This window comes from Amphiprion ocellaris, chromosome 7 (genome assembly GCF_022539595.1).
Source record: "Amphiprion ocellaris isolate individual 3 ecotype Okinawa chromosome 7, ASM2253959v1, whole genome shotgun sequence".
In the NCBI taxonomy this organism is placed as follows: domain Eukaryota; kingdom Metazoa; phylum Chordata; class Actinopteri; family Pomacentridae; genus Amphiprion; species Amphiprion ocellaris.
The window spans coordinates 19,192,162-19,220,136 of NC_072772.1; the positions used below are offsets into that span (position 1 = coordinate 19,192,162).

The window sequence follows — 27,975 nt, forward strand, 5'->3', positions numbered from 1 at the left end:
ATGATGTGATAGAGTGTGATGGCAGAGTAAATAAAAAAAGATTTGTCAGCTCTGATATTCTGCTGTATTTAATTCAATTTAATGATTTAATTTCATGGTTCATAACACTTAACTGGCCAGTCAGCATTGTCTAATGGAAACAGATTCTGTCCTGACCACAGCCAATGAATTTAATTTAGAATTACCATATTTTATATGTTTATCCAAAGAAGCCATTCTAGTTTGGTGTGACAAGGTTTTAGGGCATCACTTAGTCTGTAAAATCTGCCATTAAATCCGCCTCATATGGTCATTAGCAGCTGCAAACACGCAGGAATTGGTTTTTACGAGTATGAGTTTCATTGTCTGATGATGAAAATGAATAAAGATTTTTCAGAGCTTAATAAACCCAGAAAGACTAATGCTTTCAATTTATGTTCAAATGTAGTAAAATTATAATTTCTGCGTGCTTTTACACTCAGATTCTCTATCCAACTCAGTTCTAATTTGAACTAAACAACCAGGTAGAGACCACTTGAGAAGGAGGCTTCTGAGTTGCTTTTAAGGAAACTCTTACACATTTCTACCTGTTCACCATTAATTGTGATATACAAGGTTTAGTTGTGGACTAGGGGCTGCAAAGACATGGATATTTACACATACAATAGCTATATATTGGACAGACGGGCTGCACAGTGACTCAGTGGTTAGCACTGCTGCCTCACAGTTCGAAGATCCCCAGTTCGCATCCCAGCCTGGGCCTGGGACATTTCTTGTGGAATTTGCATGTTCTCCCTCCAGCTACCCCCACAGTCCAAAAACATGCTGAGGTTAATTGGTAATTCTAAATGGGCAGTGGTGGCGCAACCGTTAAGTTCTGGACTACTGATCCGAAGGTCAGAAGTTCAAACCCCGATGCAGCCACTGTTGGGCCCTTGAGCAAAGCCCTTAATCCTTCTCCCTCCAGGGGCGCCATACCATGGCTGACCCTGCACTCTGACCCCCCATATGCAAAATACAAAAAAATAGAATTTCCCCTAAAGATAGGAAAAAAATGTTTGTAGGCGTGAATGTGAGTGTGTATGTTTGTCTCTGTGTAGTCCTGTGATAGACTGGTGACCCCCTGCCTTCACCCTAAGTCAGCTGAGATAGACTCCAGCTCCCCCGCAACCCTGGTGAGGATTAAGCAGTGTATAGATAATGGATAGATAGTTGTGTAATATTGCTCTTAGTTAATATTTAGAAGATAACTAAACATGAGGTCAATTTAAGTGTCTTGCTTGTGGGGACCAGATTATGTGCAGGTCTAGGTAGTTTTAATGATACTGATATTAATCGCCAAAATTGTCCTATTAATACCAGTCTACTAATCAAAGGGTTAGGGTTATATAAAAGATGGTTGACTCAAAGTCTGAAAAGGGATACCAATGCAGAAGTGCTTTCAATCTGCATTCTGTCCAATATCAAACAGGAGGCAACTCCCCTGGTTGCTAAAACAAATCTGATTGTATAGAACTCTGAGAAAACTATTCTACTTCTCACTTGTTCTGTTACCTCAGTAAACATTTCCCTAATAAGTTTATGAGCTCATTTGCTAGATCCAAGTGTTTTTTAACATAGCATGGTGTTCATTTAGTAAATTATGGTCTAGTTTAGAGTAAAGTAGATGATAAAGCAGGGTATCATTTAGGGGCTACCTTGTAATTGACAGTCCCCTGTCAGATCTATTCTTGGCCATCACATCGGGTTTCAAAAGATCAAGATGGCAACAGCCATAAGTCTTCATAATAGCAATGTTTTCGCAAACCTGCAAGTAACATCACAGTTGCTTTATCCATCTTTTATATACACTCTGTGGCACTATTTAATATTTACTCAAGCCACAACCAGGCGCAAATCCGCTGTTTACTGAAACCACAGAGGCAGTTGCATTGATGGAGGCATGATGCTTTAGGCAAAGGCAAGACATGAAGGGTGCATTACAAGACCAATACCAGAATGTCTCTCTACATCCGGCATCCAGTCTCATTTTGCAGTATGCAAACCAGCATGCTCTTCTAACCCACAATCTGTGCAGCAGAAGATACATCACGTATGTCAGTGTCTCACCCAAGTAAAAAAACGAGCTTGGGCCACCAAGGGAACACAGATAGATGAGAGCTCATTTTGTACTACGGACTGTGATGGATACGTGAGCAAGACAGTCAAATCTTACGGTGCAACATTATGACAAAATAGTATGTCCACTTGTATGCATACTAAAGAGAAAAAGAAAGTAATTTGGAATGCAGGAGAAGTAAGATGTTTGGGTAACAAATATATGAATTAGAAAGCTTGTCAGGTGCAAAAAAACACTGCACAGTAGTTTATAATACTCAGAATCAATATTTACAATTCTGGAAAGCTGTTCCTGTGACAACTATTTTATCTCTCATTACAGCAGTTTGGAGGCAAATAGTACCGTGTTCATACTGCAAAGTCTATACTGAGACTGTCTTTTTTTTTTACATGCATGTTATTATCGGCCAGTTCAGCATGTTGCCAGATGAAGCTGTAAATGTCAAGTGAGGACCCTGTGTTGTTTTGCTTTAGATGTCTGCACTGACATCCCTGCTGTGTGACTAGACAGACGCTACTTAAATAAATGAGAGGGCTGCATTTTGACAAGCAGGGTTACTATTGGTGTAAAGACAGCTTAAGAAAGCACAAAGACCACTGATATACTCAGAAACAGGCAGAAATAGTAGAGAACAGCGCATGACAACAGTCGCCACATATTATCCATGCATATAGTCCTTCAAAATGACCCTTCAGGTACACATTACATAGTTAACCCTACTAGGGTACATTGCTCATTAGTGTGCTTAAGACACACTCTGTCCTTCAAACTTGTTAGCTTAATGTAACACCAGATCCTCTCATGTGTCTGTGTGCATTTGCACATTTTCACTCTCACCCCTTCTCCGATAAAAGTGTTTGATCCCTACCTAACCTTCTTTCCTCACCTCAGGAAGTAAGTGCTGGCTGTGCACTTCTCACTCAGTCAGCCTATATTTACCCTCTGACCTGGCAGAGAGTGTTCATGTTCAGAAGTGTGTAACATTCAGATAGCAAAGAGGAACACACTCATCTTGCTTCAGTCTCCTCTTTCCTCCAGTGTGTAATCACACAGGGCTGCCCTGTCTCCATGGCTTCCCTCATCACAGCAGGGAGAGGTGTTGATGGCTACACATGTCTATAAATTGAACCAGAAATAAAGCTGTATGTGCGGTAGGCTTAATAAATATCCGCTCACAGGTACTGATACACTTACGATAAATCACACAGGAAGTAAGAAACCTCACATCTCTCACACTTACACTTAAGTAACGATCCTATTTCCAGCTCACCCATGCCTCTCCACTCTCATCTGTTGCTGTTTTGGAAATGACGCAAATAAAGGGGAGTGAAGATCTATAGAGCCAGGAGGGCTTCAGAGAGCGGCCAGAGAGAGCTGACACCACGTAAAGACCAGTCTCTGTAAAATGGAATGATCAGCGGTTTTATCACCCGTATCATTCCCGCTCTGCAGCATCTCAGTAATCCCCTCTCCTCTGCTTTTCTTTTTTATCCTCTGTCTGGGACCCTTAATGGTGTCTCTGGCCGCAGCCTAAATTGATAACATCTGTCAGACCGGGACTAAGTGGATAGGTGGACATCTTAAGAGAGGCCAGGAAAAGGGGAAGAAAATAGTAACTGAGTTAAAGAGGAACAGCAGGTGAAGCATGAAGAAACAGCAGAGAATGGGTTTGGCATAGTTTGGTGTACATGAATCCAAATGTGACCTTGTGGTTTTATGAGATAGGCTCCACTCTCTTGACTATCTGGTACTTGGCAGAGAATCAGCAAGCACTTAGAAGGATATGACTTTAAATATGCAAAGCAGACGTAGCTATTTTGTACTGAACTTCCAGTTATTTGAGGACGTGTAAGAGTAGTGTGGACTTGCTACACCACATAAAGACCTGTGAATACATTCATTTATTGTATGAATATACAGCATGACAAACGCAAACCATGTGGACAAATATGAGATTGTCAGGCTTTTTAGCTTTCTGTTTGGCACACAATGCAGTTTGCCCTGCTAGTCTAGAAACCGGAGACCCGAAGGAGGACTTGAACAACTGATGGTCCGGTGAGGACGTTTTGCAGTGGTAGTCGTTTGTGTACGGTGTATTTTTGCAAGATAACTGACGAAGTGAAGTGAGCATCCTGTGTGTGTGTCTGACTCTACACACACCTCTCATCACTTCTAGACACTAGTTAACCACACAGCGTGCTGAGAGGATAAAGTATGCAGGCTTCTTTTTGTTTCTGTATGTTTCTGTTGTCATGGGCAAAGTGCATCAGAGAGATGTATTATTTTACTGTCAGTGAGTTGCAGTGTGTTTCCTGTGTTTCTAGAGGCAATGAGGCACAGGTTATGTTATTTCACTAAAACTATGTAGCCTTCATGCATATTCACATAATTTTGGACTATTGCAGTATAAATACAATGACAATAATAATTAGAAGAATTTGAATTGTGATTTTCTCAACCACTCATTTAAAGATATCAGTGCTTGTTTATAACATTTGTGTATATAGACAAATTAAATATAATATGCATAAATATAAAATATATAACTTTTGTACCTTTGCTGTCTTGCGCAAAGTGGATAGTCAAACTGAATTAAAACACAAATACATTTAAATACATGATTTTTGTATCGTTTAGTTTATTAGTTTTGTTTTTTTTAACTTTATTATTAGCACTACAAATAATAAAGGGCAGAATATGAATCAGCGCCATGGAGCAAACCCGTGGCTATACAGTATATGTCTTGAAAAGGTATGAAATTTAAAAACAATGGTGGCCACATCAGGGTTTAAGCCACCGACTTTCCAATCAGCAGTCCAGAGACCTAACCATTGCACCACTGTTTCCATGTTATGGTCTCAATGAATATGGGTTGCTACAATTCAGCCAGTTATATTGTAAGGTATGTTTCTGTATGGTGTTTCAAATTCGTGTTCTATGTGCCCCCTTTTAACTTTGAGCACCTGCCCATCCAAAGGTCTCTGCACGGCCCTGGTATGCATAGGTTTCCTCCAGGTTCTCTGGCTTGTTGAAGTCAATTGGTGCTTCTCAATTGTCATAGGAGTGAAAGTGAGTGTGATTGTTTGCCTCTATATGTAGCTCTGTGATAAACTGGTGACCTGTCCAGGGTGTCCCCTGTCTTCGTTCTAAGTCAGCTGTGATAGACTCCAGCCCCCCGTGACCCTACAAAGGATTAAGCAGTATATAGATAATGGATGGATAGTTACAGATCGGGCTGTAGTACCATGTCACTGACTATTCCTCAGATGTATCAAGCACTATGAAATAGAAAATACAAACCAAAGCACCTCCAAAGTCCAGCAACAACAACTTTAATTTCACCTGTGGATGTCTACAGTGGAGTCCATGTGGACCCTCGTGGACTTTGGCAGATGATGATATTTACATCATGCAAACTCTGAATACAGGATTTGGCCTTAGCGCTCCATGTCCAAGAGAAAACAAAAATCTAAATCCTCACCCTGAAGAAGACATGGGAATAAAGAACCAGTATTGGTCATGTATTGCAGAATAGAAGTAGTCCTTGTATTTGACACATGTAGGATTTGCTATTCATGAACAAGACTTTTGCATGTTACTGCCTTCAAACTCATGTAGTTACTTAATGATAAGCTAACTTTCGACCTGTAGATAGCAAGCTCAGTCAGTCTACAGCTTGCAGTTCACATTTAAAAATACACTGTCAAGCTTTTTTTGGTTGGATATATATTTTTTTTTTTGCTGTTGTGTTTTTGGTTTTGAAAAGATTTAGCAGCAGCTAAAAAGGCATCTGTCTTGAGATTGGCAAAGCAATTGCAGTTTGGGTGAATGGTTAGTTCTTGGCAAGACAACGAAAAGAAGACAAAAGAAAAAATGTGAAAAGAACATCAAAAAGTCTGTTTCCTGCTTGCTTTTCCAGCCCTCTCACAGTAACATGGGAGCAGGTGCGTGAGGGTCTGAAGCACCACACAAGCATGCTAAGGGGGGTAGACCTAAATTCATGGACTGTGAAAATACTTATTGAGAAACAAAGACGGACTGCTGACAAAAAGGTTCAACTAACAGGGAGAGCTCGTTTGAATTTTTATAGCTGTTCACATATCTCCATCTACCCAGTCAAGAAAAAGGCTTCATCAGCTCCATCTGGGAGAGCAGACAGCCAGATGACAAGCCACTGGGTTGATGAGATCCCCTGGGTAGATCACATTTACTGGTGGGACTCTGTTGCCTCAGTTGTCTGCCCCAGGGGTGATAAGGGAGCTCTATCTGACTAGTCATTGTACACAATGTAGCTGCAGGTCAGTAATCACAGGGATGATTCTAACTGGAAGGGCTGCAGTCACTGCATTCCATTTCTGTCACGTTTTCACACCAGGAAAGTAAGGCATTATAAAGTGTTTCCAGTAGTGGTCAGTTGTGTCCCCATTGTGCTGACTGAGCTTTTCAGGGCCTAGATACATCACTTAGGGCAGTGATAGATGTGCCTGTACCATTAGCAGGGAATGAGGGGAACCAGAGTCAAGCTTTTGATGGTTTTGAATTAAGAGTTCTCCCAACTCTGACTACTATAAAATATTAGTGCTTCAGTCATCAAATGGATTGCCTGGGTCAAACAAAAAAAGAAGTTCTGTAGATTACATAAAGGAAAGGACCAGTATTAAGACTAAGTTTTTTTTGTATTTTGACAGTCCACTGGTGCGCCGATGCAGATGTCTACTAAGATTTGTCCTGCTATACCTGATGGACTGTACACTATTGTGTAATTATAAGACTTTTAGGTTCTGAAGGTCGAGCATAAAGTGGTGAAACATTTGTATCTTACTTCTAACACTTTTGAGACATGATGTGGTTTCATGGCAGGGGTGCAGCATAGCAACCAACTTAGATAAATGCCACTGTCAGTGCCTTGTCCTCCACCACATCGATCACCCTCAGGTCCTCCAGGGCCCACTTATTACCCCTGAGGCTGTGCCATGGACACCTGTCTGCAGCAGCTACACAGCAGGACCTTACAGTTTGTCAACTAGCATGGCACACCTTTCGTTAAAAAGTGTATTGAGCCACTGAAGGGAGATAACGTTTTGAATCTTGAGCAGAGCTGTGTGGTGTCCAGAGGTAAGGCAGACTGGTTCCACTGTAGTGATGAGGAAAAATATCAGAACTGGCTGCACCACATATAAATTGTACAAGGAGCCTCTAGAGGTAGAAAGATTGCTACAGTCTGTTCACCATATGCACAGTTTGAGGCAGTCCAAGTCACTTGGCAGCAAAGAGATACTTGACCTAATAAAATCTGTTATATCTGGAATCACACCCAGGACCCAGAGTCTTTTTTTTTTCAACTGGAGTTGGTACCTCAGCCAGGTAAAAATGTTTTTAAAAAGGCATGTACTGAACGTTGAGGGGTGAACTGCCATTAGCTGGCTAAGAGGTTAGAAGACAGTTTAGAGAAGCTACAGTACTTTCCATTTCTACTATGCTCTTCCATCCCATTTAGAATCTATAAAGAATGTACCTACAATGCTGACGTAAACTGCATTGACATCTGAGCACAATCGAGTGCTTCTGTTTTACTTCCCATGCTTATGATTACTGTTTACAGCAGCAGGACTTAAGACTAATAAATGACTGGACCACTTCCCTACTTCGCTGTATCTACTCAGTGATTGAATACACAGCAGCAGGCATTCGGACAATGCAATAATATGTGGACATGTTGGCCTCTGGTAATGACTGTACACTCAGACACTGAAAAATAACCCTGAAAAGAACATTAAAAAAGCCTATATTTGCTGCTTGCCTCCGACAATCACTTGGGAGCAGGTGTACGGGAGCACAGAAGTGTCAGAAGTGTGCTGAGAGGCTAGTCAGATAAATTGATAGGGAGAGGAAGACAGTTTTGTTGTTATGGACCTTGCCATCAGTCACTGCTCCATCTCATCCTCTAAATGCTGTTGATGAATGAACTAGTTCGGATTTTTAAGACAAATGGTGTTAGATGAAGGAACCGTACTTTTAGTGCTTTGGTGGATTACTGCCAGAATTAGAGAACAGCAGAGGAGATAAATGAAACAAAGGAAAGGAATGCAAAGGCGAAGTTTTGATACCCAGAGCTAGTAACCTTTCAGCTAATGAGTGGTTTGGAGACTCCTCTTGCTGGTATTGGCCTTTATGGAGTTCAGAGGACAGACTTTAAATGTGCTGACTTTTTCCTTACCTTTATTTAGCCTGGATGTGCCAGCTGAGTAGCATTTGCACTTTTACAGCAACAACCTGCCACTTAATCACATGATAGGGACACAAAGCATGCATCTTTGAGGCAATTATAAGCATTATTGGGTCATTAGGACTCATAATGAAAGGCTGGACAAGGTCACTGTTAGTTCAATGATACTGTAATGAGTAAGGGACCACAAAGCAGTCATTTACAGTAAATTAACCGTAACGCAGAGGTTTTTGAAATGACCTATTGTAATGATTGCATAGAAAAAGAAGCAATAATTTTGGTTCATCCAAATGACTGTATGCAGCACAAAGAGTATTGACTTTGTACTGTTTACTTCAAATAGTTTCTATTCTTTGCATTTAAAGGTGTCATTGTCAAGTTTGGTTATTGCAAAACTTGAAAAATACTGCCTATGACTGCCTATGAGGTAAAGTGTTATCATAAAGTTGCAGATAATGTGTGCTTTAAGTTCAAGAAGGGCATTCAGTGCACTGTTTTACTGTATGTGTGTGTGCTTGGTTGCTTGTGCAGGTGGGGAGGTGACCAAGCCGAGGTTCACGCAGTACTTCCGGGGAAGCCTATCTGGACTGACCATCAGACCAGGGAAAATTGAGAGTCAGAAAGTCATTTCCTGTCTGCAGGCCTGCAAAGAGGGACTTGACATCAACTCCCTCGAGAGTCTGGATAAGAATATAAAGGTACACACCAACACACACATGCATCAAGTGACACGGGAGGTTGTCAAAAAAGGTATGATTTTGAGCAATTTAAATATATGAATAAACTCCTAAAACTTATCTTTCTGTATGAAAGATGAATATTTGGAAGATTGTCTATGAAAACAATCCCTTCCTGCCTTAAAGTGCTTAGATATACCACTAAGATCTAGAAAGTTCCTGCCTCTGTCTCTCATTACCCTTCCCCATTCAGCTCAGCTTGACAAAACTCCAGCACTGTAAAGCTACTTTGCTACACAATGGCAAGTTGTAGTATTAAACTGCTTCAGTCATGGTGACTCTGTAAACTGGAGACTTATTTTAAAGAAGCATAATGATACAGAATTATCAGGATATTACAGTTTCAAGGTGGAAATACTCGGCCATGATGCCGACTGCTTATTTCACTCGTGGAAAAATAATGCATATGAACTTGTGACTTTGTAGACACAAACATGTCAGTGTGTATCCTCATATACCGATTCTTTCTCACAATCTAGAATTCTTTGTGCAAATGCTAGAGCAGTACGTAATGGTGCTATTACCTTCCCCATTATCTTCAAAACATGGCCCCTACTCCATACTTAAACTCCACGACCACCACTTAGCAATTTTCCTGTATTTTCCTTAACATGTACCTTACTTTTACTCAGAACTTTTATAACATTTGCTGACCACATTTGGCTGGAACTTAGCCACCATTCTACTATCACCTTAAACAAGATTGCTGGCAATCAAAACAATCTTAATGAGAGGACTGATACCACTCACATACCCCAGTTTATTTACAAGCTAAAAGAATTAGTGAGCATTGACTGTGGGAGGTGTGGCTTTGTGTGTGGTCAGGACAGTCAGGGTGGCACTGATTGACCAGAGGGCAGTGTATCATGAGCACACAGCTGGTAAACAGACCGGTCAAGATCAGCTGTCAGACTTTCTCCACTGGGAGAACTGGGAGTCAGATGAAGCTGTGACAGTCACTAACAATACATTTACAAATCCTTGAGAGCTGCTGTGTGGGTAGCTGTGCTGTAACTCAGCTAGCAGCACTCTACCAGTGTGTGTGTGTTTCTATAGGAAAGCATCAGTAGCTGCACAGCCGTAGCCCTGCTGTTTATCATGGTTACCATTACTGTTCCCAGCCCTAAATATCTTTTTAAGCTCTGAATTCAGCACAGTTATCAGTGGGCCCATGCGTTGTGTCTACTGCCACTGCAGAGGAATAAATCTTTCTACAGTACAATGTCCTTTTTCCACTGGTGTTTATCAGGCTTGCTGATGCAACCAGCGGCTTTGTGTGAGAGGCACACACTGGGGCTACGGTCAGCCAGTATTTTCTTTATACATGGCACAGAAATTAGCAAAAAAAAAATACATAGGAGCCAGAGAATTTGGCTAAATGTGCGCTCCCAGATATAAAGAGCTTTATAGTGAGTTTTTGTTCATTGTTTAACTGTCTGGTCTGCACCTTTGTTGTTGTTGTCCTCACTTTTACTGCTCTCATCTGGTTGATGTTGGAATCAGCCAGATATTTTGGGTGGAAGAGCTCAAAAACACAGTATGCTACCCATTTAGAGGACAGAAGAGTGAGCAGCTGCTGGTGGATGGAGAAGAGCATTTAAAGATGGAGAATGATTCTAATTCAATACACCTTTTGTCAAAAGCACCAAATATCTCCTTACAGTCTCCTCATACTCTGTTCTGTTTCATTGTATAAAAGATGGACAAGTCCTCTGACATCACCAATGGGTTTCCTGAAGAGCGGTCCTGAAGCTCAGTGTCGTGGCTCCAGTACTATCTTGGCAGTGTTTGAAGGCTCAAACATGCTACTGCGTTGGTAATGTGTTTTGGTGCTACAGAGCTTCACACATGCGTGTCTAAACAAAGCTGTGTGCTGCCACTTTAGGGCACAACCAGAAATATTTGAAACAACCAGAAATGTAGGCTACTTGTTTGTTTTTGTGTAGGTATTGGTTCTTTTATCTGTTTTTCCCCGGTGCAGAACAGACAACTCATAGTCGAGTGCGGTGCAGTGAAACCAAGTCTTGTTGCATCAGCAGTCGAATACAGCGTGTATAAACATGTGCATTGCTCGTTGTACTGAGAGGAATCTTCGATGTAAGCATAACATCGCTGCCATGGAAGAACGCATTGTTGGAGGACTGCTTGCAAGCATGTCTCCTTGCTATTGGTTAAAGACCTATGATTCTATACTATGCATATGCAGAAAGCTAAATTAACACACAACATTGTGGAAATGTAAGTCAACCTTAATTCGCCAAACTCCTAAATCATCAAAAACGGGCAAAGAGGTGGAGGTTTAGTGGAGCTCAGGCAGACCATGGACTGTCCTGTGACATGATCCCACATGTTGCATAACCTGTGAGTGCCCTCAGCTATGTATAACTTTAAGCCTTGATGCTACTGAATAGAGCGAGTTATGCAAAAACATCACCCTAGTAGCCATAGAGACCAAAACCATTTTGGTAGCAGACTTCGAATGTGTATTTCTGCTATAAATTTGGGCATTTTGACATGGTAATCTATGAGAACCAAACTGCTTTTGAAGCCATCCTCAAGTGGACATCTGTGGAACTGCAGTTTGACATTTCCAAACTGGCGACATTCTTTGACTCTGACGGTTGCCACTTGTTTGGATCGAGCCACGCAACACTACTCCAAGGGAATGTTCTTGCTCATGTACAGGTACAGGACCCTTTCTTCCAGAATCAGACACAGTAGCTAAAGAGTTTAGAGAGCAAAATTAAAGCTAAAAAAGAATGAATATAGGACATTAATTCAGAAGCATGAGACCAGTTGGATGATAATGTCGCTTTACAGGTGTTGGATGTGAATTTTAATGTGTTATTATGAATTAATGATTAAATTCAGATTAGCTTCGCATAAGGAATCAAGGACACTCCAGGAACTAGCTATGTGTGGCCAAATAAACAGTGCCTCATGAAACCACAACTGGAATTTATTCAGTTTCAGTACAAATTAAACAAATGAGCCATCATGTGTTAATTAAGCTTTAATGGTGCTGATAGGCAGATTTTGTTGCTTTGGGACATTGTGTGGATAACAGTTTCCCCTGTTTCCAAGCGTTATACTGAGCCAACAAAACCAGCTGCTGGCAGACATACAAATGGTATCTGTCATCTCCTCTCAACTCTCTGCAACAAGTATATTTCAAATTCTTTCAATTTAGTTCATTCAGTAGCAGTCCAACAGCAAGGAAAATCCAGACTGCACCGAGTATAAATTCAACATATTCTCCTGTCATGTGTGCACACCCACAAAAACACTTTTTGATCTCAGCTGACGCAAAGTAGTATTTCTTTGAATCACCACCGCTAAATCACCAGCTGGCTTTCTAGAAACTCTTCTGCTACCTTCTTGTTCTCTCCCCCTAACTCTGGCTCAGCTAATCCATCTCTCTGTACTGTGGAAGATAGAGGGCAGACAAGATGGATGGGGGTTTGTGTAGACTCAAAGCCGCCCCCATAACCACCCACCCCCAGCTCCTTATACGCTTTACCCTCTTTCCCAAAACTCCAGCTGCTCTCTCCATAGAGCGTGTGTGCTGTGGTGCAGAAAAGAGATGCTTGCCAGGCTTTTGAGAAGACAAGATGGGATGATGTGGGAAATGCAGGAGAGAAGAGGAGGGCAACCTCTCTAGGGCCAGTGCAGTTTATCTTTTGAGAGCCATTTCATTTTCTTCTTAACCACACACTCATCTGGCTCCCTTAAGTCCACAGGAGGCTTAAGGACAGCATTTAGCCAAGCAGGTGGAAGGCTGGCACTGCACAATCGGAGGAGAATAACAGGCGGAGAGGGGAAGACAGAGTGAGGCAGAGGTGGATAGACAGAAAATATAGCGACAGAGAACTGAGACCGAGAAACTGACAGAAGGAAAGAGTGTGAAGGGGGAAATGACAGGGAAACAAACTGTATGGAGAGCCCCATGGAGTGCTGAAGTAGTGTCACCCTGCTGCTGAGACCCAGTTTCAGGAAATGGGAGACACTCAGTGCAGTTCTGGCAGGAGAACACTAAAACCCTCTTTAAAAGAAATAAGGACCTCAAATCCCTACCATCAAACCCTGCAGGAGAGCACACACCTCTGTTGAACCATACTTGTGAGGAGACTCCACTAGCTATTTTCTAGTCCTTTGACATAAATAGCCATACAAGTGTTTTCTCCATGTTTTAGGCCATTGACTGTTAAGCACACCCATATTGCCATTACTATCACATTACTATTCTCTTTCCTGCTTCCTTGTCAGCCACTGGTTTGCATTTACTTCAGCACAGTATGAAAATCCATTTGTAAAAGCCAGAAAGTACATTAAAATAGGTGATCCATCATAGTGAACATCAGATCTGTTTGTTTTAGTCAAAGTGACATTGCTGTTGCATGGTAATGCAGTACAGTCATGATGTTCACTTTGATGGATTACCTGATTCAAACAAGTTTCAGGTCTCTGCAAACCACTGTTCATACTACTGTACAGTGAAATGAATAGAAAACAAGGCCGTCTGGAACTTAAGATAAAAGGTATTGGCTTTATAGCATTTTCCAAACCACCATTTTAACATCTTGACCTCAAATTCATCTCTTGTCAATATCAGATGTAGGCGTTATTGTTTTTATAGCCTATACTGTATGACACATTAAAGCTGCATAACACAGAGTTTTTATTAGAGTTTGTTTGACTTTATTATCCATAAGCAACTCTACATTACCAACAACTGCTATGGGGTACACACTTGCTGTACATCCATTTAGAATATATACTTTATTGATCCTTTAATAGGAAATTCAATTGTAACAGCAGTATGCTAACAGACAACTGAGACAACAGAAGGAGGCATGAGGTGAGGTGGAACTGAGCTGACGGAGGTCCCAGGGCTGGGAGGGGTAAGCTTAAGAGTTGACAGTTGAATCAATGAATAGGCATGTTTATAATTTTAATTTCAAATTATTAAAATTCATACAATTTTAAAACGGGACATATAGAAAAAAGTGATTTTGATGATTTAAAGCCTGGATTTAGTTTGGTTTTCCCATTGTACGGAATATAAGCTTAAGTAGTTCAAGGACCTTCAAAGCTGAAAGTCCATAGATTCATTCTGTTTTCATCATTTCTGGGTCTGATAAATGGTATAATTTTGATGGTTGTTTTTTTTTTAGGAATATACATTTTTATTAAAAAACAAAAATATTTTTCATAAACAAAGTTTAGAATTAAGTTATTAAAAAAGACAGACGTAGTTTAAGTTATTAATAACTCAAACCACAAAAAGGGACACCTGGTGTCCAGCTGGAGGGTCATCACACCATCAAATTAGGAAAAGTCATGAAATATAAAGAGAAAAAAAAAAATTAATAAAAAAATGTATTGTTTTTGGAATGATAAACTTTGAACGGGGTCAAATTGACCCCAGCGATAATAGGAGGATAAAGGAGGGTTAAGTATCTTGTTCAGAAGAACCACAGAGCCATTGTTGAAGCTTTTATTGTTGAGACCGTAGTGAATGTCTTCTGTTGGCCAGATATTCCCAGCTGGTACACAGAACTTTAGCCTGTAAAACCATCATGCTCATCACTAGTGTAACGTTTCCTCTTCTCAGAACACAAGAAGATATTTGAAGCCATAAATGGGGAAACTAACAAAAACTGCACACTCAAAATTACATGTAAATTTTTTTTTAAAAAAGGGTAGCCACTAGCATAAAATAAGTTGATTCTCTCATTCAGACACTCAAATTCAGTATTCCCAAAGAAAGCCAGCTGAAGGTGCTGAACCTTCTGAACCACCCTCCCCATCTGAAAGAAGTGTCAAAAACTCTCTCTTCATATCGTCTCCCAGCCGGGCTGATCACCAACAGTCCACACCTGAGCTCTACTTCACAGGTGCAGCTGATCTACCTGATGATCAGGGTGAGCGGAGACCCGGGCCGTTTCTCAGTTCTGAGTACGCAAGTCCGTACTCGCATACTTGGCGAGAACGGACTTGCGAGAACGCAAGAACGCATCGAGGCTAAAGTGCAATTGGAACACCAGCATACTTGATGACGAAATGGAACAGATGTAATATCACAGCCTTGCATGTTCACATTTTAATATTAAAACAGTTATTGTGTATATATATTCAGATTTGTAAGATTGTCATAAATCTTTTTTTTTAATGTTTTAGAGCTGCTGATTTATTGACAGATGTAGCTTGTGATGAACTGAACCGTCTCTAGTTCTATCAGTGGATCCACAAAAACTTTTCAGAAACTGATTGCTGAAAAAATATTAAACTTTCAAGAGGACACCTCATAAACAGGGATGGATGGTTTACAGTTTTATTATTAACATTAATAAAATACATGAGTCTACATTCTACATTCCAGAACTGCTGTTTGTCCTCCAACATCCAGAGGTTTATAGTCTGACAGATACACAAACATCACTACACTTCAATGTGATCACCAGGACTTCTGTATGCTGAACATCATCACTGATTAATGAGAGAATATTTCATGTCAACTGCTGTACTCAGAACCTGAATACAGGTGAGCTCCTACAGGTGAGCTCTTCTTCTGCCTGTCAGGTAATAAAACAGAAACCTTTTCAAACATCAGCAGCGATTGATCAAACAGTTCTGATGTTAGAGGAACATTTACTTCTGGCTTCAACAATTCAATTCATTTTTTGAACACAGTTGAAAAATATTTAATGCAAAATTCTTAAATACAATTCAGCATTTTCTATCCTTCAGTTTCCATGAACAGCATCCTGGTCCAGATGCTGAAGATGGAGCTGCTGATGTTCTGTCTGTGGAGTCTCCCAGCAGTCAGTGAGGATCTGGGTTTCTTCAGATGTCACTGGAATAAAATATTTCTTGAATGTTATTTTTAATGCACAGTAACAGTCACAAGAATAGAACAAAGTTGTATGACAGGTGAGGAAGAAAAAACAGTAATTCAGAAGAACACAGTTAGCGATCGAGTAAAACATTAACAATATTATGTTATGAATATTAACTTTAACTTCTTTCAAGCCCATTTTTCTCTGAACAATAAAAAATAAACCATGAGGCTAAAGTGTGACCATTAGATAAATGTAAAACTACTTAAATCCCTGTTTAACCGCTATAGAACCATCAGAGCCAGCGGCAGATTTCTAAAAGTCTTGCCGACATCAGGCTGTTCTCGGCGGCTACAGTAAGGCTGACCAGCTGCTCATAGCTGTCTAACCTGGACCCTCACATCTCTGAAACCATTGGAGTAAATTTTTAATCAGGCTTTATCTGGATAAATTGACCACATATTTTACATTTACATGACTACGTTCTTGCCTGAAATAATCTGAAAACTATATTTTGTATCATACTAACAGTAGTATTCCCCAAAAAAACGTCTGTTATCTCTGAAAGTTTCCTCCTCGGCCTTTCCTGCTGGTCGGCACGGAATGCATTATGGGTCATTTGGCCGCCTGTAGTCCACACAAGTCTGGTCCGATGCAGTCTCGATAAATGTGGGCAAGAACACTTCCGGGTATTTCATGCGTTCTCGGTCAAATGCGTTCTTTGAATCGGAACAGCACTCTTGTCTTCGACTGACGACATTTCACGAATATGCGAGAACACAAGTACGAACAAGTATGCATATTGAGAAACGGCCCTGGTTTTTGTTCAAGGAAAAAAAAATGTTCATATCAATCCATAACACTAGATTACTAATAAGGCTGTTTTTCATGCAAAATGTTTCTTTTGACACCTCATTTTTTGTTTGTATCACATCCCTTGTCTGAAGACTTTTAGGTTATGGATTACAGAAGCCCCTCCCCGTGTCACGTTAGCACCAAAAATTGAAAAGCTATGGTCCCTCTTGTCACTTCAACAACACGGTAGATGTGCTGCTAAGAGTGTGTCCTAGACACATTCAGCCATGTTTAAGACATAAAGTCATTATTCAATCTCTTAACAAAACCATCAATTGAAAATATTGTACTTGAGATGATAATTTTAGAGGGGAGGCATGTGTAGTTGGAAGACTTGGATGTAGGCAACTAGCAAGCCTACATTGGTTTCCTCATTTTGGCAGGAGTTCACAAGTCAAGTTGTTTCCCACATGTCCAGAAGTATCACAGCTCTCATGGGAATAGTTGTTTTCCCCACCCCCCTGTTATCTATCAACTTGAAAGTATCAACTGTGCACCTGCAGGTGTGTGGATGTTAGGTTACACACACACACAAAGTTTTACAGCTAAAGCATCTTGGGGTCAAACGGACCCCAGAGGAACACCAATGTGTGCAATATGTGTTCAGCACATTGACAAAATTTTCTCATCATAATTTTATGCTTAATCGGTGGTCCCCATCAGATTAGGAATAGTCATGAAATAACAAACAAAAAAAGTCAACTATTATTTTTTGAATGATAAACATAGAATGGGGTCACCCTGACCCCAAGGACAATAGGATGGTTAAACACATTACTAGGGAAACTTCTCATTGCCTGAAAAGACAATAACATATTGACTGACAACATTTACAATGGACTCATAGCATCAATGTCTAACGTTTACAGATTTTTAGTTGATCGAACTGCCCTGTCCTTCTCAAATTTAATTTCCCAACATTGGAGGTTTCATTTGGTACAATGAGCCTTTTTTTTTTTTCGTTTACCCTCTGCTATCCCAACCCAGATCCCAACAGCTGTCCTTTTTCTTTTTTCCTCAAGAAAGGTGCGCGCAGCACTGCGCAGCAGCCGGAGCTGTCATTGGCAGGGCAGCTCAAATGAAATTTCGTTGTATATGAAAGTGTGCAATGACCAATAAAGATTGGTTGATTGAAAAGGATTCCCACTGCATTCAAATGTGACACCATGGAGTCATAACAAATGGACATATGTGATGAGTTGGGTTTAATTGTTGGACTTGCACTGGATCACATTAAATTATTCATAATGTTGTTCTTTATCTGCTGGATGTGTAAATTGGCTACTGTTTGCTAACAAGCTGGTACAAGTTCACAAGCTGGTGATACTGTATGTAAGTGTTGCATTTACAGTATAACCAGTTGTACTGCCCCTAGGTGGCCAAAAATAATCTAGTAATGCAATTTTACTATGGATTTTGCTTTAATATTTTATCTCGAGGCTATGACTTGAAATTGAGTTAAAGTTTAATCACATTACCACACAGAAAATCCTGAGGCAGGTGGTACTAAAGCATAGAAAACTGGATTGTATGAGAGTGGGAGGAACAGGAGGCCCAGCAGCTCATTTTTGCCCCACAACCCCCTCAATTAGCCCTGATTGCGTGCAGCTATAAAAGGGTGTGTTCCTGTTAACAATTTGTCATGTATTGCACTTTGTTTTCTCCCTCCTTAGTTCCACTTTAACCCAGCTCAGTCCATTCTGGTAATGGAGGGAGAGGACTTGGAGAACATGAACGCCGCTGTGAGGAAAGTTTCCTACATAAACTCTCGCCAGTTTCCCACACCAGGCATCCGACGCCTGCATATCTCCACTGCCGTCCAGTGAGTACACTTCCCTCCTCCTGTTACAGTATTCTTTTATTTCAACTTTTTTCCTGTCTCCTTTCTTTTTAATTTCCTGTAGTCGTCTCATACCATTGCTGTTTCTTCGTACATCTCCTCTCAGATATAAGGAGTGTTATCCCACCTCAACCCTACTGTTAAGTGTTAAGACAACACAGCAAACATCACAGACTGACTGACATATAATTCCCATTTCACACATTGATCCCCGCACCTTCTTCACTCACTCTTCTGTCTCTGTTTCTCCTTTCCCTTGCTGTCACTTCCCCTTTCCTTTAATACACCATTTTCGGTTCACTGTCACCACCGGGGGCTAGTTTTTACATTTTCATGTCATGCATTAATAATTCTGGCTGGGTTTTGCCAGAGGAATCAAGTAAAAGAGAGATGCAGAAAAAAAGAGAGGGAGTGTATGTGAGAGTGAGAGAGAGACTGACTGGTAAAACAGACTCCCTTGGTGGATTATCATTAAAATTCATGATTGTTTTAAATATATGTAGACCCCTTCAGCACAGCCGTGGGGTTTCACTCTCCGCCCTCCTGTTGGGTTCGACGCACGGCCGTGGGCCCAGGAACTTCAACTAACAAGGCAGAAGCGCATGTGAGCGTACTGGTGTGTGTGCTGCACAAGCTGCTAGTGATGAAGGAGAGTCGTCGTAGCTGGAGGCACAGCGATTATCAAGGAATACATTATGCTAATGACGGCTAAGCTTGCATCATTGCTAAATGTTGTTTAAGTTTTTGTTGCAGACTGCTGACTGGTCGGGTAGTTGCCAGCTGTGTGCATGAGCGTGTATAAAAGTGTTGAGCACTACTTGCAGATATGTGCGGCTAACCTGAGAAAGGGCGTCCGTTCAAAACCACGTGTAGAGACTCACTGATAAAGTGTATTTAAGCTTTCAGCTTGAATCCAGCTCACAGCCTGAAACTTGGCCTCCTGCCAGAACATAACTGCAACTGTTGGAAAAACTCCCCTCTTTTGCGGACAGTATCGCTTTGCACAAATAAAAGGCGATGCTAAATATTTCCTGGCGATGCAATTAAACTTCTTTCTTGCTGATGCCTAACAACTGCAATTACTGCAGGCGTTGAAAAAATAATTAAGCAAACAGCGCTAATTCTTAACAGCAACGCTTGCTGATCCTCCTGCTCCTTGGGACAAATTTATTCCATTTTTCTCATGGAGTGTGGTTTAGACATAATGCTGATGGAATCAATGTACACAAATGTATGCACAGTCCCGAAAAGTCCAAATTTGAAACTACATCTATACCATAAACTTTTTTCTGTGCTTTTGTAAACTCTCTTATCCTCTTGTCCATTCCTTTTCATACAACTACCATTTCAGCTGAAAATGTGCATACCTGAACAACTGTTTTGATCAGGCTGAGAGGGTTACATTACACAGAGAACACCTGTGTGCGTGGACACTGGATGTTCTGGGGTTTTGTGCTGGACAAAGTGTCCCAAATCACACTGAGCACTTGCATTTAAATGCACTGCAGTGTACTGGTTTAGAGGTTTATCCTGGTTTTGATCATTTTCAGGCTATGGCAAAGAGAAATCTTGTTATTCATATCTGCATATGCATGATAAATAGTAGTATTCTGGTTGCTGTGTGCTGTGATTGCAGATTCCTGAGATGCCGCTCTGGCGTATAATGGGCTGAGTAATATTAAATGCATTGTGTTGCGTTGAATTTGACCTATTCAGCTTACTGCCAGCAATATGAGATGAGGCCCTCAAGAAATATTGACATTGCCACTGTGTAGGAGGAGGAAGCGATAGATGAAGATATGCTGTTGTAGCTGGTGGGATAAAGTTATCATTATTGGAGTACAGTTAATCCGAGCGGAGAGTAAACTTCTGCATGAGTAGAGCTTTCTATTACTGGCTGTGTGGACCATTAATGAGACCAGAAGAAACAACATTGTGTTGTACAAACTGGGCAGTTATGGGAAAAGGAAAACAACACCTCATTTGTGTTTCTGCTCATCACTTGACTGAAGCAAGCAGCCACAATGGTCAGAAACTGGGAAAAGATGTATATGTACATTCAACAGTATCCTGGTAACACGCGACACTTCAAAAATCCAATCAACCACATACTAAAGTCTATGTAAATGCAGCCTTCAACAACGGCTCAGTTTCATTCATTTATCTCACTGAGTCTTTTCAGTGAGTCACAATGTGCCACTTCAACCAGCACCCTGAACTTTGGTGCCCACACAGAATGTAATCATTGCTGGTGGTAGTAATTAAACCTTTGCTTTCTGCTGTGAAAAAGCTTTCTTGTTATTTTACTCGGTTGCTTGAGCTTCACTGTGAAGTGTGAAAATTTGACTCATCTGCTGATGAGGGAAGGTTCAACTCATGGATGTGAATTGTGACAAAACAGCTACTTTAATAGGAAATCACGCAACTCGGAAAGTGTGATATGGAGACTTGAAGCCTCCTGTCAAGGTACAGGATGCTGAAAACAGACATTTCAGTAAAGTAGGAGACATTGAGCGCCCAAAAGTCCAAACTTTTAAATGAAACATGCGATATATGCAAAAGTACCTTGATGGAGTAGAATTCCTAATTAGAACTGCAGCCAAAGGACATTTTAGACGTCTATGATGACACAAAATGATGAGTGATTCGTGTCCAGAACCTATATTTCCTGTTTTATAAGCGTGAATGGGTAAAGAAGGGACTCATTTCCATTGCAGTTTATGAAAACACAAACAAACATAATTTGTATAATTTATTAACTTTAACAGAATTATAATTATTGCAATTAAGCCTTTTTAGATTATTATTATTATTATTATTATTATTATTATTATTATTATTATTATTATTATTAACCTGCCGGAATTGCTCTCAAATTGGCTCTATCTATCTATCTATCTATCTATCTATCTATCTATCTATCTATCTATCTATCTATCTATCTATCTATCTATCTATCTATCTATCTATCTATCTATCTATCTATCTATCTATCTATCTATCTATCTATCTATCTATCTATCTATCAAAAATTCAGCTGGTTTAGTGACCATTTCTGAAGAATGCAAATAGTTCTAAATATGTTTTTAACAACCTCGTCAACACTGGTGATTTCAGCACCAGAGCGCTTGAAATGTTTCCCGCTGAAACAGATGCTGCAACACTTTGCTGCAAAGATGGTCTTTTAATCTGATATCTTGGACATGTGTGCCCATCTGTGCATTACGCTGTGCGAACTAATCAGGATGCAACCCTACTGTAAGTCTATCGAATAAGATAATCCAAGCCAGGACTGCAGTTTGTATTTGTGATTGCTAAATCCAGGAATAGCAATCGGATGTGAAGAGAAATAACAGGACAAACAAAGAAATGTCGGAGTCATTAAAGGTCAGTAGGGACTATTCATGAAACTGATCCATCCTTAATGTTTTACTCCTCTGCTGTCTTTTAGTTGTCTTGGCTGTCAGATATTTGGTGGATTTTTAGATTGAATGTTATTGATTTAATGTGAAATCTGCTGTCCGTCAGTGAGGCCCCCCAATACATAACATACTGTGCTTGCTGCCTCTAAAAAAAACGGGTAATTATTAAGTTCTATTGCAATTGCAGAGATAAAACTGAGAGATGAGAGAGTGAAACGTATGGCCACTTGACATATGCAAGTGTACAGATTCTCATTTCAGTATCAATGGCATTATTACTTCTTACTTCTATTCCTAGTCTTATTTTATCTGACTTATTTTTACTATTACTGATGTGTTGTACTTACACCTTACTGATTTTCTATTAGCAACTAGATTTATTGCCATGTTATGTAATTTTTTTCTGAGCAATACCTGGCAAAAGAATTTCTTTCCTTGGAAAAAAAAATTCTATCTCATCTTATCTTGCTAATACTTGTAACAATACACAGTTTTAATTGTACACATTTTAAAAGATTCAGTCTGCATTATGTTTGCGTCATTCCAGAAATGGAGGACATTTGGGCTTCAAAATTTTTGAAAAATAGAATTTCTCTTTTACAATTGTCTGCTACATATTGATAAATAATAGGTAATAAACTATCAAAGGCTTGATTGGCTCAGCTTACACATCAGTGGTGCAGTTTTTATTCCATGTTTTATTTGTTGTTTGCTATCCCTACTCTAATCACAGTAACAGGGTTACTAATCCATGCTAATGTTAGCTTTTTTCTCAGCAGTAGAAGTTAGATATTCAGCTGCTGTTACTGCTGAGCAAGAGGACAAACTGACTGATGGAAAACAGTAAAAAGAATTAGTCTGATCCTGATAATATGAGGTAGAGTGAGACTGACAATCTTATGAAAATATGAAAAATAGAAGAGAGGACATAGCTTTGCTCTACCCATTCTTTTGGAAAACTGTTTGATGATGTTAATTCCAGCATTTCATGTGATTCACTGTTTTCTTCTTCTTCTACCAGCTAAAAAGGTTACGCTAACAGGGATGTTGCAGGGCACAAGCTTCATGCATTATAATTATTTAAAATATTATATTGATTAAAGTTTTTCCCACTTAAAAAAAATACCAAAAGAATACCAAAAATAGGAGATTTAAATTTCATTTTAGCTGCTCTATTTGAGATTCAGTTTGGTCATCAGGGGGGAGGGACAAGAGAAAAATGGCATTTTAGGGTGAACTCCAGACTTATTTGGTATTTTAAAAATATTTTCAAACATTCTTCTCTCCTTTTTTTTTTTTTTTTTTTTTTTTTTTGGATTTGGTCTCAGGACAATTACATTTACACAACAACTGCATGTTTTTGCATTTCGTACATGGATTATTTGAAATTTGATGGGTGGGACATAAAATGTCCTCCAGTTCTGGATTGACTTGTTTATTCTTTGCTAAGATAAACGTCAGACCTTTTATTTTTGAGAGCGATTTTAATCCAATAGAAGCACATATGCACTGACTACATGAGAAATGTAGAGAGGTTTGCAAATCACCTTTAATTCTTACTAAACGTCTATTGATTTGAGGCTGCTGAATGGTCTGCCTGTTGCCATGGCTATGTCAGTGTGTCAGCTATAGTGAGTTTAGTTTTAGTATCCCATCCAGAGGAGACTCCAGCAGAAAAAGATTCTCCTCAGCGGACTCAGTAACACTGAGAGCCTGAAACACAGCCTTCCACCAGAACACATCAGCCCATGTTGAAAACACTCCCCCGGCTGCAGCGGACAGTATCACTCCTCACAAATAAACGCAGATCTTAATTAATTCCTCCAAATGCAATTAAATTAGTTTCGTGCCGACACCTAATAACTGCAATTACTTCAGGCATCGGGAAAATAAAAGCAAGCAGTGCTAATCTTTGCAACGGCCCTTTTAGGCTCCCTTGTCATATTTCTTTATAATTAACTTGGACTGGCTCCAGGTTTTTGTTTTTTTTTTTCTCCAAGCTGGGCAGGCCCACGCAGCAGCCGTCTCCCCACATCACTGAGTTTGTATCTCCCACTGCTCACAACAATGGCTTAGTGCCCGCACTATGAACAGACACACACACCAGCGGCCGGCGCCACAGGAAAGAAAAGCAGAGATTACATGATGCCCTGAAACTTGTTTTTGTCCTAAACCGTGGCCTCAGACAAATGACTGTGGCGGATTAGAGACATTAGTTAGGTTTTATCCTCCAGTCAGGCCAAGTTTCAGAGATTCTTTTCTCTTTTTTTATATTCTAAGAAATGAAATGGGAATTTGTTGTTTTTCCTTCAGCTGAGTTAAATTTAGCACTGGATTCCAGTTTTTTGAGAACTTGTCTCTATAATCTTATGATATCTGAAGACCAAAACACACAGACATCCAGCAACAGTGGTACATAGGCCAAATGTACAGTTTGCCCTTTTCATTATATTTAATATTTCGAATTAATGAATAATTTATAACCTCCACATGATGTTAATTGGTACTTCTACATGCACACTAATGCCCTTCTTCCTGTTAGTTTTAATTATACCAAGGATATCATATAGAACAAATTAAATCTAGTTATTTATATTTCTGTAAAATTAACCAGGCTTCCATTTCCGAGTCACATTTCTGTCCTCAGGTGAAGGTGTAATCAGTGTCAGGCTGCCATTTAGGGATGTCCTGACGTTGAGGGGTTTTTTTTATCTACCCTTTGTAAAGATGCAGGTGTAAAGGTGTTCAACATTGAACATCCTGCATTAGGCCCTACATTCAAATTAGTAGCCTAAAGCAATTTTCATTAACCTCATAGCCTTCTGGTTTCATATCATGCTATCATTTTTATCTCAGGGTGTAAATCATACTTTCTTATCTTTGTTTTACTAAGTGACCCAGGTCTGAGGATGGTCCCATTGTATGATGTTTGTAAAAATAAGTTTGCAGAGTACTGACATGCAACAAGTGTTTCCACAGTGGCTCCTTATAGTTAAATATTTGCTGCCCCGTTTATTTAAATGTCTAAAATCTGACCGTGAATTGTACACTGGTCTGACACAAAATTAAAACCACCTATCAAAACAGCTCTGATCCACCAAGACACGTATCCTCTGGTATCAGGCACCAAGATGTTAGCAGCAGATCCTTTATGTCCTGGAAGTTGTGAGATAGGGCCTCCATGGATAGGACTTGTTTGTCCAACACATCCCACAGATTCAGATCATACTGCTGCTTGAGTTTGGAAGCTAAGTCAACACCTTGAACTCTTTGTTGTGTTCCTCAATCCAATCATCAAACAGTGTTCGCAGTAGGGTTGTCCTGGTCAAATCCAAGTGATATAACACTCGATCCGATGCCATCTTCCTAGATAATGCATACTTCAAGTATTGTAGATTAGCTGTAGTACCTTGTTGTGCCACAAGGTGGTTGTTTAAGACTGGGGCAGTTCCATGTTGGCAAACACAGAGCATTGTTGGGGTTTAGTTAGCAACTGGCCATTATGACAAAGACTTCTGTGGTGCTTAATGACCGCCGTCCAGAGCTTCTGTGTTTAAAACAAGCCAGGATCGATAAGGACACTGTTACGGTATCCTAGTGGCATGTAATTGGCCCTTGTGCCAGTTATGTGTCCATTAACTAAAACAGCATTATCAAGACAAATATCCGCTGTGCTCAGTTTATGTTATCAATTAATCAACATTCGATTGATAATGCTGTATTTAATACAAAAAATATTTAAAACCTGCATCTGCCACAAATATGGCTCTTCCCTCATGACATCTTTGTGATAGCGGACATAAAAAAAATATTAAAGGCCGTCCAGATAGCTCAGCTGGTTGAGTGGGTGACCCATAAACAGGGACTATAGTCCCCGATGCAGCGGTCATGGGTTTGAATACAGCCCATGGCCACTTACTGCATGTTATTCCAACACTCTTCTACCCATGTTTCCCGTCTCTCTCTCCACTGCCCTATAAAAAGGCCAAAAAATAAATGTTTTTTTTTTTTTTGGTTTTTTTTAAGACACTGGGCTTAGGTTTGTGTCAATACTATTGAGTAAAAAAAAATGCCCTATCCACATCTTTGGATTAGAACATTCCTAGTTTGCAGTGCGGCAGGGCACAATATCCTGCTGGAAGTGTCCACTGTCATCATGCAATACTATTGCCATGCAGAGGTTTATGTGGTCTGCACCAGTGTTAAAGTAGATGATAAGATCCACGTCATTGTCCTTTCTGGAAGCACTTTTGGTCGGTATTAACCACTGCCTACCAGGAACATCACCACAAATTCTCTCTTGTCAAAGCCACTGAGATGCTTCCCATTTTTCCAGCTTCCAACACATCAGCTCCACTTATATTATTTAATTTACCTGTCAATGGTTTTGATGTTATGATTGATAGTTCCTGCAATGGAATAACTACTTTTGAATGCAGATCTGGCACTGAAGTGAATCAGAAACCTTAACTGACTGTTATCTCACATATGCTTAAAAACCCATCAAAAGGCATCATGAGACAATGAGTGTAATCATCTTCGCTAAGCAAATACTTCATAGAAAACTTCAAACTTCTAAAATTTTTTTGATGTTTTGCCATCTCCTTTCAGTTTTTCTAAAGCTCTTCATAAAAATTCAAACCCAACCTGCCAGCGAGAGATGGGAAAACATATGGAGATTCATCAAATGGATTTATGCATTGCAGCATAATTTACATCAAAATGTAGGTGAGAAAATACAGGATGCATAAGCACTGAAAATCTTATAGCGCGGCTTTCCAATCTAGGGGGGAAAAAAGAAGCCTGCTATGATTTTGTAGCTGGTTACAGAGTCACAGTAAAGAAAGAAGGCATTGATGTCTCTCCCACTGATAGATGTTTGCGTGCTTGAAAGGCCTTTAGTGAAATGTAAAACCAAAAATCTGGCTCATTTGTTCAGCTTTCACTGCTTCTACCTCCCAGGTTCCACCATCGCCACGCTCAGTTCAGCCCTCCCTTCCTCCGCCCAGCTTTGTCCTTTTCTCATTTAAATATGTCATGGTTTCCATTTGGTTGATGTGTGATCTGCAGTCTTTACTCTGTGTGTATTTGTGTATCAACCAATACATCAGAGGAGGTTGTGCATCAGATGTCTGCACTCATTTGTGTGAATATGCCAGATCCGTGTGTGTGTGTGTGTGTGTGTGTGTGTGTGTGTGTGTGTGTGTGTGTGTGTGTGTGTGTGTGTGTGTGTGTGTGTGTGTGTGTGTGTGTGTGTGTGTGTGTGTGTGTGTGTGTGTGAGTGAGTGCTGGATAACGCTTTCGTGGTGTGGCTGTGGTGTGAGCTCACAGCTGGCTAACCAGAGTCCTAGAGAGCAGACCTGTGTCCGTCCACTCAGGGTTGCCAGTGGATGCTGTGCATTTAAACACATGCTACTGCACGCTGACATACAAGCAGGGAGGCAGACATGCACATATGAAAACACAGCAGGAACACTGCTGCAGCTCTGCATCTGCTACCCAAACATGACAGAGCGATTTACCCCCCAGAGTAACTGCACACACTGTGGTCTGGATTTGGACTTGACAGCTGCAGTTTTAGTGCAGCTAAGAGGTTCTGTTTCTGTTGATAAGCTTTATTAGCTGCCGTAATGTTCTGCAGTTTTACATTCTTATCCTGCAAAGGTATGCAACAGCTTGTGAGTCATTTTAAAAACGTCCTCAAGCACCTGTATGTCATCCTTTGGTGCAATATATGGTCCTCATATGTACATAACCTCCTGCTCATTAAACAGGGTTCAGCCAGAGTGAAATTAGTCAAAAGATGAAAATCAAGAAAGCCACAAGACAACATTGTCACACACTCCTGAAGGGCAACTTGTACATGGGAGAGACAGTGTGTATAACATTTATAGAGAGGTCAACGTCACGGTAATGTGGCTGATTTTATCTGGGTGTAATTACAGACAAGAACATAAA

At 40.2% G+C, this 27,975-nt stretch overlaps 1 protein-coding gene across 1 annotated transcript in view; it reads left to right on the forward strand.

Moving 5' to 3' along the window:
• The window catches only part of LOC111569704 (calsyntenin-2), a 345,816-nt gene that overhangs the window by 292,031 nt on the left and 25,810 nt on the right, over positions 1-27,975 (forward strand). Inside the window, exons 10-11 of the mRNA XM_023272001.3 lie at positions 8,856-9,022; positions 18,429-18,577. Coding sequence (XP_023127769.1) covers positions 8,856-9,022; positions 18,429-18,577 — 316 coding nt within the window. The remainder of the gene's footprint in view (positions 1-8,855; positions 9,023-18,428; positions 18,578-27,975) is intronic.